Source organism: Hordeum vulgare, chromosome 4H (assembly GCF_904849725.1).
Source record: "Hordeum vulgare subsp. vulgare chromosome 4H, MorexV3_pseudomolecules_assembly, whole genome shotgun sequence".
NCBI lineage: Eukaryota > Viridiplantae > Streptophyta > Magnoliopsida > Poales > Poaceae > Hordeum > Hordeum vulgare.
This window is the reverse complement of record NC_058521.1, coordinates 29,880,485-29,897,590: the sequence shown is the minus strand read 5'-3', so window position 1 is coordinate 29,897,590 and position 17,106 is coordinate 29,880,485. Positions and strand designations below refer to the sequence as shown.

Genomic DNA, 17,106 nt, shown 5'->3' with positions numbered 1-17,106 from the left:
CTAGTTGGGTCATATTGCAGGATGAAACAGCTTCACGTCATGGTAATTTACATATTAAATTCAAATCTATACATGATGTTTAGTAGTATTATTATCGTAACAAACCCCGAATATCTACTGTACCTCGCAATGCAACCGCATTACTCTAGTAATCACCAGGTCTATTGAAAACAAAATTTCTCTAAAGCATGCTTCATTTATATGGACATTCACGATATGCATTTAACAACATATCACAGGCAAGAACGATATAGCATAAATCCATCAATGTGTTACCACTACAAGACATACATAACTAAACCTCAAGCAACCAAAGGGCTAGCCTTGCTCCAAGGTATCAGGTATTAAGACTTGAGTAAGCATTTCCAAACATAAAAGTAACTACTATTTATCATAAGAAAACTAAAGACTGAAATTTACTTACAGTAGGGTGGAGCCCAGCATGCGGAGGATCTACAATAGCAACAAAGTTCTTGAACTGACATCCAGTAGCTGCAAGCACATCATTATTAGATGTTTTGATGTGCTCCGAACCGTCAGCTGCTTTTGCATCAACGGACTCATCATTGACCAATGATGATGGTTCCTCGCTGTTTTGATTACGAACAGCCTCATTGCATTGCTCATGTCCACCTTCCAACTCTTTGCTAGAACAAGTGGGATGATTAGCTGATTTGTCTCCCACTGCTGACTTTCACCATTGTCATTTTCCTCTGTTAAGTTGTCCATACTTTTATCATTATTCTCTGCACCATCAACTATATCCTCTTTTTTTCCTGCAGCATTAACTTCTGAATTACTTTCAGAAGCTGTAGTGTGCTGCTGTGGCGAACCAAGATACTCTGTGAGAAGAGACCCCATCACATCTTCAGCCTGTTTATTCGCAGGATGAGGATTTAGATGAGATTATTGTGGTGAGTACAAAGAATTGGGGAGTCAAATGTAAAGATGATATCACCTCCCCTTCGTCTGGCTCCTCCTCCCCGAACGGCAGCCGCTGCAAGAGGGGGATATGAGGCGGGGAACGGTGGTGCAGGGTGCTGCGACCACCGGCGTCTAGAGGAGGAGGAGATCCGGCGGTGGGCTGCTCCGAATCGGCGGCCACCGCCGAAGCCGCTGCAAGAGGGGGATATGAGGCGGGGAACGGTGGTGCAAGGTGCTGCGAGCACCGGCGTCTAGAGGAGGAGGAGATCCGGCGGCGGGCTGCTCTGAATCGGCGGCCACCGCCGAAGCCGCTGCAAGAGGGGGATATGAGGCGGGGAACGGTGGTGCAGGGTGCTGCGACCACCAGCGTCTGCCGGCGGCCGACGCCGCACCGGATCAAGCCACGCACGCACCGCCGGCTCCTGGAGGCTGGGATCGGGAGGCCAGGGAGACACCATCGGCCTAGATCGGGAGGCGAGGGAAAGAGGAGAGCCTGTGTATCTGAAGGACCGCGGGTTGAACATTGAAAATAACAGGGGCTTTTTTGCAAAAATGACATGACGGACGACCAGAAACCCAATTTGCTTTATTATCAGGGAGATATATATATATATACAGTTTCCTGCTTAAGATACTATTCCTTGGTTCCTTGGGTGAAAGCATAAAGGTCCACTGAATTTTAGTATGCTGCTGAGTTTCTCGACACACAACCAAAAGAGATACATGTCCTGACTCGACCTATAGCTGTTGCAAGAAAAAAAGCCTGACTCGACCTATAGCTGTTGCAAGAAAAAAAGCCAGTGCTTCTATCACCTTCTTTTAGCCATTTGACCCAACAACGCTGCCTTGTCGTTGCTTCTTCTCTGCCTAACAGGTCAGTTATACTTTTCATCAAAGTCTTTCTCAGATCTAGTCGGCCCAGAGAGTGAGTTTATCAGGCTATCTCGAGGCATGTAGGCTAAGGGGCGGGCAGAGCCTAGAAGCATGCACTGTCGTTTCTTATTATAGTTCATGTGATCTAAAAGCTGCCTAGATAATCAAATTTTGAATGCTTAGTGATTATATACATAGTGGGCAGAACAAATTCACACACAACAGCAGTCAAAAAGTCACACACACTGAACATATCTACCAATGAATATCTGACAGACAATGTATTATATTACATACTTGTGGTCTAGCCATTGTTGACAATATTGGATGGCTCGATGGATATTTTTCTACCTCCGTCGATTCTTCTACCTCCGGCGAACTTGTCGCTTCTGCCTCCGTCGAACTTGAAGGCCACATGATGCTTATTTCGTCCAACTCCAGGATTTGATGTATTTTTTTCTGGTCCAAGTACGCAACCTGATGGAGATTACAGCTCAGAATCGTTGCTTCTTATAGGAGAGAAGACCAATCCTCGTCAGGTAGCACCCTCGTCACGTAGCACCGAGTTGTAGCAGGACACGGTCACAGACACAAACAGAGTCCAAATCAGACATGGCAGAGCCGGCCCTTCCCTCACTCGGGCGCGACCTACCCACACACTTCGGCTACGTGCTCGACGCGGTGCCTCCCCTGTTGGACCTCCTGACCGACAGCAGAGCACCATCTTGCCATCTGCATCCGTCACAGAGAGCCCGCGCGCAGAGAGCTGGACGCGGCGTGAGGACGCCGTCGGCGCGTCGCGGTTGGCGGACCAGACAGGCGTGCCGGTCGGCGCGTGCACTCCGACTGCGTGCTCGGCGCGGTGCCTCTACCCGCGTCGCGGTTGGCGGTCCAGACCGGCGTGCCGGTCGGCGCGTGCAGCACGGCGCGCGCGAAAAGCTGGACGCGGCGTGAGGACGCCGTCGGCGCGTCGCGGTTGGCGGACCAAACCGGTGTGCCGGTCGGCGCGTTGTGGGGTTGTGCACGGGTTATGCACGGCCGCCCGAAAGGCGCCGTTGTTGGACTCGAGGAAGGCGCCGCGGGTGCCGATGCGGTTGGCGGACCAGACCGGCGTGCCGGTCGGCGCGTGCACTCCGGCTGCGTGCTCGGCGCGGTGCCTCAACCCGCGTCGCGGTTGGTTCGGGCGCCGTTGTTGGACTCGAGGAAGGCGCCGCGGGTGTCGATGCGGTTGGCGGACCAGACCGGCGTTCCGGTCGGCGCGTGCACTCCGGCTGCGTGCTCGGCGCGGTGCCTCAACCCGCGTCGCGGTTGGTTCGGGCGCCGTTGTTGGACTCGAGGAAGGCGCCGCGGGTGTCGATGTACTCGTAGCCAGAGGCGGTGAAGCCTGGGTACACGAGCCCCGCCGCCAGGGGGCCCGTGTCCGCCGCGCGCGCTGAGAGGAAGAGGAGGAGGAGGAGCGGCACGGGAGGAGGGGAAACGAGCTGCCTATCGGTGGCGTTGACCCTTGGGGAGCAGGAGGCTGGGTGGCGTGGGGAGGAAGAAGCGGCCTTTTCTTTTGTTGGCTCCTAGATAGATTGCGAAGACGACCGGTGAGGGGAAATAGTCAAACAAAATCTGGTCAATCAGATTAGAAGCACAGGGACTTTTTTATAAAAATACCGCAGTGGGTTTTCCGATGGAAGCGATAGCCTCTTTATTATTAGGTAAAGAAATGATGTAAAATGTAATATTGCAAGTAAGGAGACCTGCATCTTCACTTTTTTTTCTTTCTCAAATTGCATCTTGACTTTTTTTTTTTTTGCGGCTGCATCTTGACTTCTTAAACACCTAGAATCAGGTGTTCAATACAGACGGTATGGGGTGTTCATTGGCGATCGATCACCATGTTTGGCAATGCTAGCTGTTGTGGAGATAACAGTAGTACAACTCACCTTTTTTTTGTGTGTGTGCGACTGAGTACAATTTCGTTGTCGAGGTTTAGTGTGAGTTTAGTACCGCATGGGGGGAAGTGCAGCTAACGTTCTTAGTGCAGCTTAATTTACAGCAAGCGGTTCAACCAGCTCTGGTTTTTGTGGAGACAAGTATCTGGACACCCGGACGACCGCAGAGCCGTCCGCTTGGATCAGTGGCAGCACAGTAGGCGTGCATCGCCGAAAAAGGCCGAGCAGCACATGACATCGAGCCTCTGGGCCTGCGTGGCGTTCACTCCATCAATTCGTCTGTAGGTTTCCTCTCAGATCTTGCTCACCAACTACTCCATCAATTCGAGCATCTGTAGTTTTGTTCTTTCCTCGTTTCAGTTCATCACAGCTCAAGCGCAGCAAGCAAAGGCAGCACTACTAAGACGAGCACTCTGCTGGGCACTACAAGTGGAGACGTGGGGCGGTGTGCCTGTAAAAAGCCTTCTCCAAAGAGGGAGAAGCGCAGCACGGCAGGGCAGCGACGGCCCTGCCCTGAGCCGTCGCCAGCAGCACGGCATGTGGTACGCCACAAAACACAGTCATGTTCTCGTGTCCGTGAATAATCGCGCCGTGCCGAGAAAAACGTGACAGACGGCTCGTCGCGCGGCGCGGGGGGCGCGGCGCCGCGCGCGAGGGAGGGCGCGGGGACCACATGACCAGCAGCACACGAGATTCCTCCGGATGGGGCGTGTGCGGCTGCCGGGGCCGCATCGTGTGCGCGCCAAATTCTCTCCCTCGCCTCCCCGTCTCTCGCCTCGCCTCGCCCCTACCTTGGCCTCACCTCACCTTATCTCCTCCCAGCTGTGGCCAGCAGCGACTATCTACCACCACCACCACCACCACGCACGGACGCACCCCCTGCTCCGGCCCCGCGCCCGGCACTCCCCGCTTCAAAACCCCGATTCTGGTTGTCTTTCTCCCGCCGACCCCCACCCGCGCCAGCCAATGAACATCCTCAACCAGCCCATCGGCCCCGCCGGCGCCCACGCGGCCGCGGCCGCGGCCTTCCCGGCCGGCGCAGCCAAGGACGGCATGCCGGCGTCGCTCCGCTTCGACGCCGGCCCGAGGTGGCAGGCGCCGACGACGCTGCGCCGGGCCAGCAGCAGCAGAAGCTACGTGGGCGCCGGGCACGCGGACGAGGCCGCCGCCGTGAAGAGCGCGGAGCAGCACAAGGCCCTGGTGCCGCCGTTCCAGCCGGTCACGCTCAACTTCCTGCGCTCGCTGCTGGACCGGGACAGCATGACGTCCATCGCGGAGGAGGGCGGCGAGGGCGCCGGCGCCGCGCCCCCGCTGCACGCGCTGCGGGTCGTCGTGTCGTCCGCCGTGGCGCTCGACGCGCGCCAGACCGAGCTCATCGCGCGCAAGATGCGCCGGATCACCGGCTTCGTCAACCTCGCCATCGAGAACGTGGTGGAGCCGTCGCTCATCGCCGGCTTCGTCGTCTGCTACGGCCTCGACGACTCGCACACCATCGACCTCAGCGTCCGCGGCCGCCTCGCCGCGCTCAAGAGCCGCGTCGACAATTCCGACCTCGACGACCGCCTGCACCCGCGGACGCCCGCGCCGCTCCATTGATGCACCGCATCCTTCCATTCCATCCATCAGTTATACCCATAGTTGCACACACAAGCACGTACCGCGTGCACCACCGCTTCGCCGAGCTTGTCGCGAGTTCACGTCGTCCGCCATATCTCCATGCCATGCGTGCATGATGAAGTGAAGTCTATATAGACCAAGTTCGATCGACCGCAAGTCCGTCCGTCGCCGGCGACAACAGTTTTGCCATGTAACGTTGTTGTAACTTGTAAATTGTGAGACACTTGACTAGCTGCTATTATGTTTGTACCACCAAGTGTACTGTAATGATACTATGGTACTGTACAAGCTGCAGATTGTAATTTTATGCGAGGTTCAGGGTTACATTACATACAATGCAAAGCTCTGTAATCCGAGAGCAGAGGCTGGCGTGAGAAACCTACTACTCCTAGCAGCTAGATTTGGGCGCCACTGTATCCAGCAACGGATTTGAGTATGAAAGGGCTGGTACTTGCGACGCCTAAAGCTTTCTTATCCGTACCCAGCGCTGCTCATCAGTAGTAACACTTTCTTGGTGCGAAGTGGTTGGCGATACTGACGGCAGGCAACGGAGCCTTTATCGGTGCCTTATAAGTAGAGTATTATTATTATTATTATTATTATTATTATTATTATTATTATTATTATTATTCCAGAGCAAGAACTGGTGATGGGGCAAGTTGCGGTACAGGAATGAAGTACAAACACTGATCAGTCACTGACAGGATAGTGCTACCGCCGAAGAAGTGGAGCTTAGCAGCTGCGAATCTGCGATGGTGCAGCCGGACGGACGGATGGGCAGCGACTAGGGACGGCGCTGCAGGGCGTCGGAGAGGTGCTTGAGCGCCTTGTCGTAGGAGACGAAGCCCATGAACCAGAACTCGTGGCTGTCGGTGGTGGCCACCTGGATGTACCGCTCCGACGGCCTCCACATGCTGGCCGACGGGCTCACCGCCCTCACCTGGTTCAGCGGAAGCACCACCTGCAGCGCAACCGGTCGTGAATGAATGGGATTGCTGAGTTAACTGAAGCTAATGGAGGGAGAAGGAAGGGAGGATGCGCTTGCCTTGTAGTACATGGGCTCGGGGGGCTGGGTGGGGGAGGGGGCGTGGTAGGAGACGGGGGAGTCGCTGCAGAAGGCGAGGCGGGCGGTGGAGAGGTAGAGCGTGCCGATGACGGGGCCGGAGGAGGTGGAGAGGTAGCAGGCGTAGGCCTTGCGGAGCTGCTCCCCCGGCACGCCGCCGAACACCTGGTGGAACACCCTCTCGTGCCCGCCCTCCGCGTACACCTTGGTCCCCTGCGCCAGCCGCGCCACCGCCGCGTCCGCCATGTTCGGCGCTGTCCGGACTGCCCGACCACGCGCGACGCCAAAGTCAAAACGGTGTCAGTCTGCATCCACGGCGAGGAATCGATCGAGGCAGGGATGGAAAGATACGTACGGTGGTTCCAGATGTTGCCGGTGGTGTCGGCGGCCTTGCGGGTGCCGTCCTCCAGCAGCTTGCCGTACCGCCCCAGCGCCCTCATGATGGCTGCAAGGCGGCGCGAGAGCACGCCGGCGTCAGAACCGATGGACACGCACGAGAATACAGACAGAGTGTAGGAGAGTCATTAGTCATTACGCACACTGGCGGGTGGACGGGGACGCGCTGGCCGGGGTGACTTGCACGTAGGGGTTGCCGGCGCCGTTGCTGGCCGCCGTGACGGCGACGGCCGTGGGCTGCGGGCGCGGGTACCCCGACGGCACCGGCGCGGGAGCCTGCTGCATCGACGCCATGGCTGGAGCCGATCCGGCACGCGACGAGTTGGTCTGGCTCTGGAAAGTGGAAACGGGCTTGAACGGCGCCTGACTTATGCCGATCGCCGATGGATGAGGAAGAATGATGCGGTGCGGTGGGCGGTGGCGGGGAAGAATCGGAGCTAGTGGCGATGAGGCGAAGGTTCTCTGGCGCGTTTACTTTTTGTCCGCAAAGGGGAAGGATCGAGGGAAAGGGGAAAGGGAGGAGTGCGGTGCAGTGCAGGTGATGGAGATACGCATACGCGAGTAGACAGATGGTATATCTGGGGCTCCGCGCCCGGGATCTCTGCGTGCGACTGCCGCTCGTGCGCCGTGCCGTGCCGGCGGTGCCTTCGCCACAAAGGAAAAGAACGGCCATGGCGTGGCGGGCCGACTCAACTGGTGCGGCGCTGCGCCGCGATGGATCACGGTGAAAGCCCGCCATACGGCGGAACCCGGTTCTTTTTTGGGAGGGTACAGATTCCAGGTTCGGCCCCGAAAGAGATAAGGTAAGGGCCCAAGTACTGCTACAGCCACGGCCACGTTGGTTCTAGAATTCAAAACAACTTCCCGAATTTCAAAAATTGTTTGCGTTCTCGAAAGATATGTTTCAAGTTTAAAAAATTGGTCATATGTTTCAAAAAAAGTTTGTGTTTTCACGCGATGCAGACATTTTGAAAAATGCTCAAGAACATTAAAAGTATTTGCCTGCGAATGGGCTACCCTTTGTGTGCCACATTGAAATATAACCATGCATTAGAAAAAATAATGAATCCCCAAAAATTGTTCACGTAATCAAGAAATGTTTATGGGTTGGATTTGTTTTGAATCTCAAAATGCTTGCCAATTCAAAGAAATCACAAGAATTCGAAAAAATGTTTGATAATTCATGAAAAATTGTTCATGAATTCAAAAAGAGGTAATATCACCGATGGTGCTTAAACTTGTCATTGATGTTTACTTTGGTGCATGAACTTGAAAAATACATCGAATTGGTTCTAGAACTTGGCATGAGCGTTCAAATACAGTGATAGTCCTATCTATATGACATATAATGTGTTGACATGGCACGGCATTTTGATTAGCATGCACACATGATGTAATATCACCGATGCTGCTTAAACTTGTCATTGATTATTACTTTGGTGCATGAACTTGAAAAATACATCGAATTGGTTCTAGAACTTGGCATGAGCGTTCAAATACAGTGATAATCCTATCTATATGACATATAATGTGTTGACATGACACGGCATTTCGATTAGCATGCACACATGATGTGAGAGGCACTTCTAACAAAGGACTTCCTTTATATATGTCTCTATGACCCACATGTGAGCACAAAAGAAAAAACCTAGTTAAAATTTGTTATATAAATGATTTGAACTAGCTTCTAGAGATAGCGGACAACGTGTGCTAGCCGCACCTCTAATTAAGATTGGTTGTACAAAGTGTGTAAACGTCATATCTATATAAATAAACTGGTGCGTATATTTTTTAGGGATACCCGTATGGTTCAATGAGCTCGAATTAGTGTGGTCAATGTTAGTTTTTTTCTTAAATTTGCAAAAAAGTACGTAAATTATAATTATAGTAATAAATATAAAGTTGAAATACTAGTGTGTTATAAATATTATACATATAAAATATAACTTATTTAGCATAATGTTCAAGTAATTTTAAATAGTATTAATGTGCATTTTTTAAACAAATCATACAACCCAAATTGTATTTCTTGTTATAAAAATGTTTGTATGGTTTATAATATCATAAAGAAAATCACAATTTAGAACTATATTTCTAATTATTCAAACATTTAAATATGTATATGCACATCTTGAAATTCCTAAGTTTGTTGTTTAAAAAAATTCAAAAAACAAAAAATATTCATAACAATGAAAAATTTAAAATTATTTTATTATTATAAATATTTACGTCTGACTATATTTCATTTATGTAAAAGTTATGAATATGTGTCACGAGTGAAAGTAATTACAAGCAAATGTTAATAAAAGTGTGAATATTTTTAAAAATTACTTGAACAATTTATAAATAAGTTATGCTATTTGTCAGTATAATATCTATGATACACAAATATTTAAAATTTATTTTTATTACTGTGATCATAGTTGACAAAGTTTTTACAAATTTTTAATAAAAGTAACACGCCTTCCTCGACGAACATTACGAGTCTTTATCGCCGTCGAGTATGAGTAAATTCGGAGGGAGAGTTGGTAGCTAATTCTGCTTATTTTTCGAGGCGAAAAGGCTACAATTTTTATTGTTTAGTTTTTCTTTGTGTTGACATATGTGGGCTCGTTGTCATGGTGATATTCATAAAGAAAGTCATCCGTTCTAAACGGGTCTCATGCCACGTGTGCATGTTAGTCAGAATATAGTGCCACATCAATGCATTATACGTCTATGAATGAGATTATCACCGTATATGTATTCTTGTACCAAGTTCCAGAACCAGTTTGACGTATTTTTCAAGTTCAAGCACTAAAGTGAACATCGGTGACAAGTTTAAGCACTAGTGGTGATATTATCTCATTCAAAAATAATACTGCAATTTTAAAAATGTTCAAGAATGCAAAAAAATGAGCGCGAATTAGAACATATATACTTTAGCACAAAAATGTTGCGAATTCAAAACAATGTGCTTGAATTTTTAAAAACTATTATTGAATTTAAAACAAATAAATGAATTTGAACAACTGTTTGTGACTTAAAAATGCTCATCATTTGAGAAAATACTAGTTAATTGAATCTTTTTGCAATTTTTCTAAAAAAAGGTTTATGATTTTCTATGTTCAAAGAGTACCCTCTCGCCTTCTTTGGGCTTTGGGATGACCTAGCCTTTCTCTCGAACACGATGGATGATGTTCGCCGACAAATAGACAACGTTCTTCAACTTTAGGATGTCCTCCTTGATGACACACGAGACCTCCCACTTGCCATTCGAGCCCGAGCTAGCCATGGCCGAATTGGGAAAGGGTTTGAGGTTGGGGGGAAGAGGGGAGCTTGAAGGCTGGAGCTTTGAGGGTTGGGAATGGCGACGACGATGTGAGATCTGAAATGCATAAGGAGGCCGTGGTGGTGGATTTCCTTTTATAAGCTGCTGAAATACCAAGAGCCCCTCTACTGCGTTTTGCACTTCGTCATTTTTCGATAAAATCGTGCGGTTATGTGCATGTAGAATAACCCAAATCATAAACCATATCCCTGGAAAAGAGGGATACGATGTGTGTAATGGAACATGTCAATGAAGACTGTCTCGAACCACGTTCCCGTAGTGGGGCAGTGGTATTGACTAGTCACCACCTTTCGTTAAAAAAGGTGTCACGCACAAGCACTATCCCTTGTCGAACCATCAGCCCAGAAAATTAATCTTAACTTTACGTGTGTGTGTAGGGATTGACTATTCGTCATTCTGCGTGAGAAATAGTTATTCATCACCCCCTCTATTTTTATATCAATGCACCGTAATTTTGCGTTCTGTAAATTTTGCCTTATTTCGTACGTAAAAAGAGATTGTAAGAAAATATGTAGTCAACGAAAAAAAATATGTCATGTAAGATTACAAACACAAAAACATAGTGTAAAAAATACATAAAATACGATTTTTCTGGTCTTATGGCGTATATTTTTGTTTTCTTATGTCAAACTTTACGTAGTGAATCAATATAATTGTAACTATTTTAATTTCAAAAACAATTTATTAATGAAACGATCATAAAATTACCTGGGTGAAGAATAACTTATTCTACATCCTGGGTGGTGAATATATATATATATATATATATATATATATATATATATATATATTTGGGTAACATAGCATAAATTCAAAATTTTCCTACGCATATTCAGATATTTCTATGGAGAGACCAGCAACGAGAGGGGGGTAAGAGCATCTTCATACCTTTGAAGATCGCTAAGCGGAAGCGTTGCTAGAACGCGGTTGATGGAGTTGTACTCGCAGCGATTCCGATCTAGTGCCGAACTACGGCACCTCCGCGTTCAACACACGTGCAGCCCGGTGACGTCTCCTGCACCTTGATCCAGCAAGGAGGAGGGAGAGGTTGGGGAAGAACTCTAGCAGCACGACGGCGTGGTGTCGATGGAGAGACGATGTCTCCCGGCAGGGCTTCGCCAAGCACCGGCAGAGAGGAGGAGGAAGAAGGGCAGGGCTGCGCCGAGAGAGAGGGAAAAGTCTATCTCCCAATGGCCAAAAGTGCCCGGTATATATAGGGGAAGGGAGGGGTTGCGCCCCCTTGAGGGTTTCCCCCTCCTAAGGGGGGGGGGCAGCCCTAGATGGGGGCTGGTGCGGCGGCCAAGGGGGGGAGGAGGGGTGTGGCGCACCCCTGGTGGACCTTAGGCTCACCTGGCTTAGGGTTTGCCCCCCCTTTTCTCTCCCCTGCGCATTGGGCTGAGTGGGGAGGCGCACCAGCCCACCTAGGGGCTGGTTCCTATTGGAATTATGCCCTAGAGGCAATAATAAATATAGTTATTATTATAATTCCTGTATCAAGATAATCGTTTATTATCCATGCTATAATTGTATTGAATGAAGACTCATTTACTTGTGTGGATACATAGACAAAACACTGTCCCTAGCAAGCCTCTAGTTGGCTAGCCAGTTGATCAAAGATAGTCAGTGTCTTTTGATTATGAACAAGGTGTTGTTGCTTGATAACTGGATCACGTCATTAGGAGAATCACGTGATGGACTAGACCCAAAATAATAGACGTAGCATGTTGATCGTGTCATTTTGTTGCTACTGTTTTCTGCGTGTCAAGTATTTGTTTCTATGACCATGAGAACATATAACTCACTAACACCGGAGGAATACTTTGTGTGTATCAAACGTCGCAACGTAACTGGGTGACTATAAAGATGCTCTACAGGTATCTCCGAAGGTGTTCGTTGAGTTAGTATGGATCAAGACTGGGATTTGTCACTCCGTGTGATGGAGAGGTATCTCGGGGCCCACTCGGTAATACAACATCACACACAAGCCTTGCAAGCAATGTGACTTAGTGTAAGTTGCGGGATCTTGTATTACGGAACGAGTAAAGAGACTTGCCGGTAAACGAGATTGAAATAGGTATGCGGATACTGACGATCGAATCTCGGGCAAGTAACATACCGAAGGACAAAGGGAATGACATACGAGATTATATGAATCCTTGGCACTGAGGTTCAAATGATAAGATCTTCGTAGAATATGTGGGATCCAATATGGGCATCCAGGTCCCGCTATTGGATATTGACCGAGGAGTCTCTTGGGTCATGTCTACATAGTTCTCGAACCCGCAGGGTCTGCACACTTAAGGTTCGACGTTGTTTTATGCGTATTTGAGTTATATGGTTGGTTACCTAATGTTGTTCGGAGTCCCGGATGAGATCCCGGACGTCACGAGGGTTTCCGGAATGGTCCGGAAACGAAGATTGATATATAGGATGACCTCATTTGATTACCGGAAGGTTTTCGGAGTTACCGGGAATGACGAATGGGTTCCGGGAGTTCACCGGGGGGGGGGGGGCAACCCACCCCGGGGAAGCCCATAGGCCTTGAGGGTGGTGCACCAGCCCTTAGTGGGCTGGTGGGACAGCCCAAAATGACCCTATGCGCATTGGAAGAAAAATCAAAGACAAAAAGAAAAAAAAGGGGAGGTGGGAAAGGAAAGAAGGACTCCACCCACCAAACCAAGTAGGACTCGGTTTTGGGGGGAGACCTTCCCCCCTTGGCTCGGCCGACCCCCTGGGGGCTCCTTGAGCCCCAAGGCAAGGCTCCCCCTCTCCCACCTATATATACGGAGATTTTAGGGCTGATTTGAGACGACTTTTCCACGGCAGCCCGACCACATACCTCCACGGTTTTTCCTCTAGATCGCGTTTCTGCGGAGCTTGGGCGGAGCCCTGCTGAGACAAGGTCATCACCAACCTCCGAAGAGCCGTCACGCTACCGGAGAACTCTTCTACCTCTCCGTCTCTCTTGCTGGATCAAGAAGGCCGAGATCATCGTCGAGCTATACGTGTGCTGAACGCGGAGGTGCCGTCCGTTCGACACTAGATCGTGGGACTGATCGCGGGATAGTTCGCGGGGCGGATCGAGGGACGTGAGGACGTTCCACTACATCAACCGCGTTCATTAACGCTTCTGCTGTACGGTCTACAAGGGTACGTAGATCACTCATCCCCTCTCGTAGATGGACATCACCATGATAGGTCTTCGAGCGTGTAGGAAAATTTTCGTTTCCCATGCGACGTTCCCCAACAGTGGTATCAGAGCTAGGTTCATCCGTAGATGTCTTCTCGAGTAGAACACAAAAGTTTTTGTGGGCGGTGATGTGCGTTTTTCTGCCCTCCTTAGTCTTTTCTTGATTCCGCTGTATTGTTGGATTGAAGCGGCTTGGACTGACATTACTCGTACGCTTACGAGAGACTGGTTTCATCGCTACGAGTAACCCCGTTGCTCAAAGATGACTCGCAAGTGTCAGTTTCTCCAACTTTAGTTGAATCAGATTTGACCGAGGAGGTCCTTGGATGAGGTTAAATAGCAACTCATATATCTCTGTTGTGGTGTTTGCGTAAGTAAGATGCGATCCTACTAGATACCCATGGTCAGCACGTAAAACATGCAACAACAAAATTAGAGGACGTCTAACTTGTTTTTGCAGGGTATGCTTGTGATGTGATATTGCCAACGATGTGATGTGATATATTGGATGTATGAGATGATCATGTTGTAATACATAATATCGACTTGCACGTCGATGGTACGGCAACCGGGAGGAGCCATAGGGTTGTCTTTATACTAATGTTTGTGCTTGCAGATGCGTTTACTATTTTGCTAGGAAGTAGCTTTAGTAGTAATAGCATGAGTAGCACGACAACCCCGATGGCGACACGTTGATGGAGATCATGGTGTGGCGCCGGTGACAAGAAGATCGTGCCGGTGCTTTGGTGATGGAGATCAAGAAGCACGTGATGATGGCCATATCATGTCACTTATGAATTGCATGTGATGTTAATCCTTTTATGCACCTTATTTTGCTTAGAACGACGGTAGCATTATGAGGTGATCTCTCACTAAAATTTCAAGACGAAATTGTGTTCTCCCCGACTGTGCATCGTTGCTACAGTTTGTCGTTTCGAGACACCACGTGATGATTGGGTGTGATAGACTCAACGTTCACATACAACGGGTGCAAAACAGTTGCGCACGCGGAACACTCGGGTTAAGCTTGACGAGCCTAGCATGTGCAGACATGGCCTCGGAACACATGGGACCGAAAGGTCGATCAGGAATCATATAGATGATATGATTAGCATAGGGATGCTTACCACTGAAACTATACTCAACTCACGTGATGATCGGACTTGAGCTAGTGTAAGTGGATCATGAACCACTCAAATGACTAGAGAGATGTACTTTTTGAGTGGGAGTTTAGCGAATAATTTGATTAAGTTAAACTCTAGTTATCTTGAACATAGTCTAAGTCTACTTTGAATATATTTGTGTTGTAGATCATGGCTCACGCGACAGTCACCCTGAATTTTAATACGTTCCTAGAGAAAGCTAAGTTGAAAGATGATGGAAGCAACTTTGTAGACTGGGCTCGTAATCTTAAGCTAATCTTACAAGCTGGGAAGAAGGATTATGTCCTTAATGCTGCGCTAGGAGATGAACCACCCGCTATGGCTGATCAGGATGTTAAGAACGCTTGGTTAGCACGTAAGGAGGACTACTCAGTAGTTCAATGTGCAGTCTTGTATGGCTTAGAACCGGGACTTCAACGTCGCTTTGAGCGTCATGGAGCATTTGAGATGTTCCAGGAGTTGAAGTTTATCTTTCAGAAGAACGCCCGGATCGAGAGGTATGAGACCTCCGATAAATTCTATGCTTGCAAGATGGAGGAGAACTCGTCTGTCAGTGAACATGTGCTCAAAATGTCTGGGTACTCAAACCGTCTAGCTGAGCTGCGGATTGAACTCCCGCAAGAGGCTATCACTGACAAAATCCTTCAATCACTGCCGCCAAGCTATAAAGGCTTTGTGTTGAACTACAACATGCAAGGGATGAACAAGTCTCCCGGCGAGTTGTTTGCGATGCTGAAAGTTGCAGAGTCTGAACTCCATAAAGAGCATCAAGTGTTGATGGTGAATAAGACCACTAGTTTCAAGAGAAACGTCAAAGGCAAGAAGGGCAATTCAAAGAAGAGCGGCAAGCCTGTTGCCAATCCGACGAAGAAACCCAAAGCTGGACCTAAGCCTGAAACAGAGTGTTACTATTGCAAGGGTATGGGTCACTGGAAGCGCAATTGCCCCAAGTATTTGGCAGATAAGAAGGCGACCAAAGAAAAATCAGGTATATTTGATATACATGTTATTGATGTGTACTTAACCGGATCTCGTAGTAGTGCCTGGGTATTCGATACCGGTTCTGTTGCTCATATTTGCAACTCGAAAGAGGAACTGCGGACTAGATGAAGGCTGGCGAAAGATGAAGTGACGATGCGCGTAGGAAATGGTTCCAAGGTTGATGCAATCGCCGTCGGCACAGTTTCACTTCAGTTACCATCAGGATTAGTTATGAACTTGAATCATTGTTATTTAGTGCCTGCGTTGAGCATGAACATTATATCTGGATCTTGTTTATTGCGAGATGGTTACTCTTTTAAGTCAGAGAATAATGGTTGTTCTATTTCTATGAGTAACATCTTTTATGGTCATGCACCCAATGTGAGAGGATTGTTCATACTGAATCTTGATAGCGATACACACATACATAACATTGAGACCAAAAGAGTTAGAGTTAACAATGATAGCGCCATATTTTTGTGGCACTGCCGCTTAGGTCATATTGGTGTAAAGCGCATGAAGAAACTCCATGCCGATGGACTTTTGGAGTCACTTGACTTTGATTCAATTGACACGTGCGAACCATGCCTCATGGGCAAGATGACTAAAACTCCGTTCTCCGGAACAATGGAGCGTGCAAGTGACTTGTTGGAAATCATACATACCGATGTGTGTGGTCCGATGAGCGTAGAGGCACGCGGCGGATATCGTTATTTTCTCACCTTCACTGACGATTTGAATAGATATGGTTATGTCTACTTGTTGAAGCACAAGTCTGAAACATTTGAAATGTTCAAGCAATTTCAGAGTGAAGTTGAAAATCATCGTAACAAGAAGATCAAGTTCCTACAGTCTGATCGTGGGGGTGAATACCTGAGTATCGAGTTTGGTGCTCACTTAAGACAATGTGGAATTGTTTCATAGTTGACACCGCCTGGAACACCATAGCGTAATGGTGTGTCCGAACGTCGTAATCGTACTTTATTAGAGATGGTGCGATCTATGATGTCTCTTACCGATCTGCCGTTATCGTTTTGGGGTTATGCATTAGAAACAACTGCATTCACTTTAATAGGGCACCATCAAAATCCGTTGAGACGAGACCATACGAACTGTGGTATGGCAAAAGGCCAAAGTTGTCGTTTCTTAAAGTTTGGGGATGTGATGCTTATGTCAAAAAGCTTCAGCCTGAAAAGCTGGAACCCAAAGCGGAAAAGTGCGTCTTCATAGGTTACCCAAAAGAGACAGTTGGGTACACCTTCTATCTCAAATCCGAGGGCAAAGTGTTTGTTGCTAAAAATAGAGCTTTTCTCGAGAAGGAGTTTCTCTCGAGAGAATTGAGTGGGAGGAAGATAGAACTTGACGAGGTTGTCGAACCTCTCATCCCTCTGGATGGTGGCGCAGGGCAAGGGGAAACCTCTGTCGTTGCGACGCCGGTTGAGGAGGAAGTTAATGATGATGATCATGAAACTCCGGTTCAAGTTTCTGTGGAACCACGCAGGTCGACGAGACCACGTGCTGCTCCAGAGTGGTACGGTAATCCCGTCTTATCAATCATGTTGCTGGACAACAATGAACCTGAAAATTATGAAGAAGCAATGGTGGGCCCAGATTCCAACAAATGGCTA

The 17,106-nt window shown here is 48.5% G+C and overlaps 2 protein-coding genes across 2 annotated transcripts; one reads left to right on the top strand and one right to left on the bottom strand.

Moving 5' to 3' along the window:
* Positions 1–4,095: 4,095 nt before the first annotated feature.
* On the top strand, positions 4,096–5,683 carry LOC123447702. Its single transcript, XM_045124335.1, has one exon. It carries the CDS (start codon positions 4,440–4,442, stop codon positions 5,331–5,333), a length of 894 nt encoding a protein of 297 aa, XP_044980270.1. The 5' UTR covers positions 4,096–4,439; the 3' UTR covers positions 5,334–5,683.
* Positions 5,684–5,962: 279 nt separating this feature from the next.
* LOC123447703 (GEM-like protein 1) lies at positions 5,963–7,433 on the bottom strand. The gene is made up of 4 exons (XM_045124336.1): positions 6,957–7,433; positions 6,773–6,862; positions 6,400–6,680; positions 5,963–6,315 (listed from the first exon to the last, which is right to left on the bottom strand). The coding sequence occupies exons 1-4, from the start codon at positions 7,105–7,107 to the stop codon at positions 6,139–6,141; spliced, it is 699 nt and encodes a 232-aa protein (XP_044980271.1). The 5' UTR covers positions 7,108–7,433; the 3' UTR covers positions 5,963–6,138.
* Between the last annotated feature and the right edge of the window lie 9,673 nt (positions 7,434–17,106).

Coding starts and splice junctions, on each gene's coding strand:
- LOC123447703 (XM_045124336.1), bottom strand. CDS start 7,107: ATGGCGTCGATGCAGCAGGCTCCCGCGCCGGTGCCGTCGGGGTACCCG. Junction 6,863..6,956: donor GTCCCCGTCCACCCGCCAGT/GTGCGTAATGAC, acceptor GCCGCCTTGCAG/CCATCATGAGGGCGCTGGGG. Junction 6,681..6,772: donor CGGCAACATCTGGAACCACC/GTACGTATCTTT, acceptor GTGGTCGGGCAG/TCCGGACAGCGCCGAACATG.
- LOC123447702 (XM_045124335.1), top strand. CDS start 4,440: ATGGGGCGTGTGCGGCTGCCGGGGCCGCATCGTGTGCGCGCCAAATTC.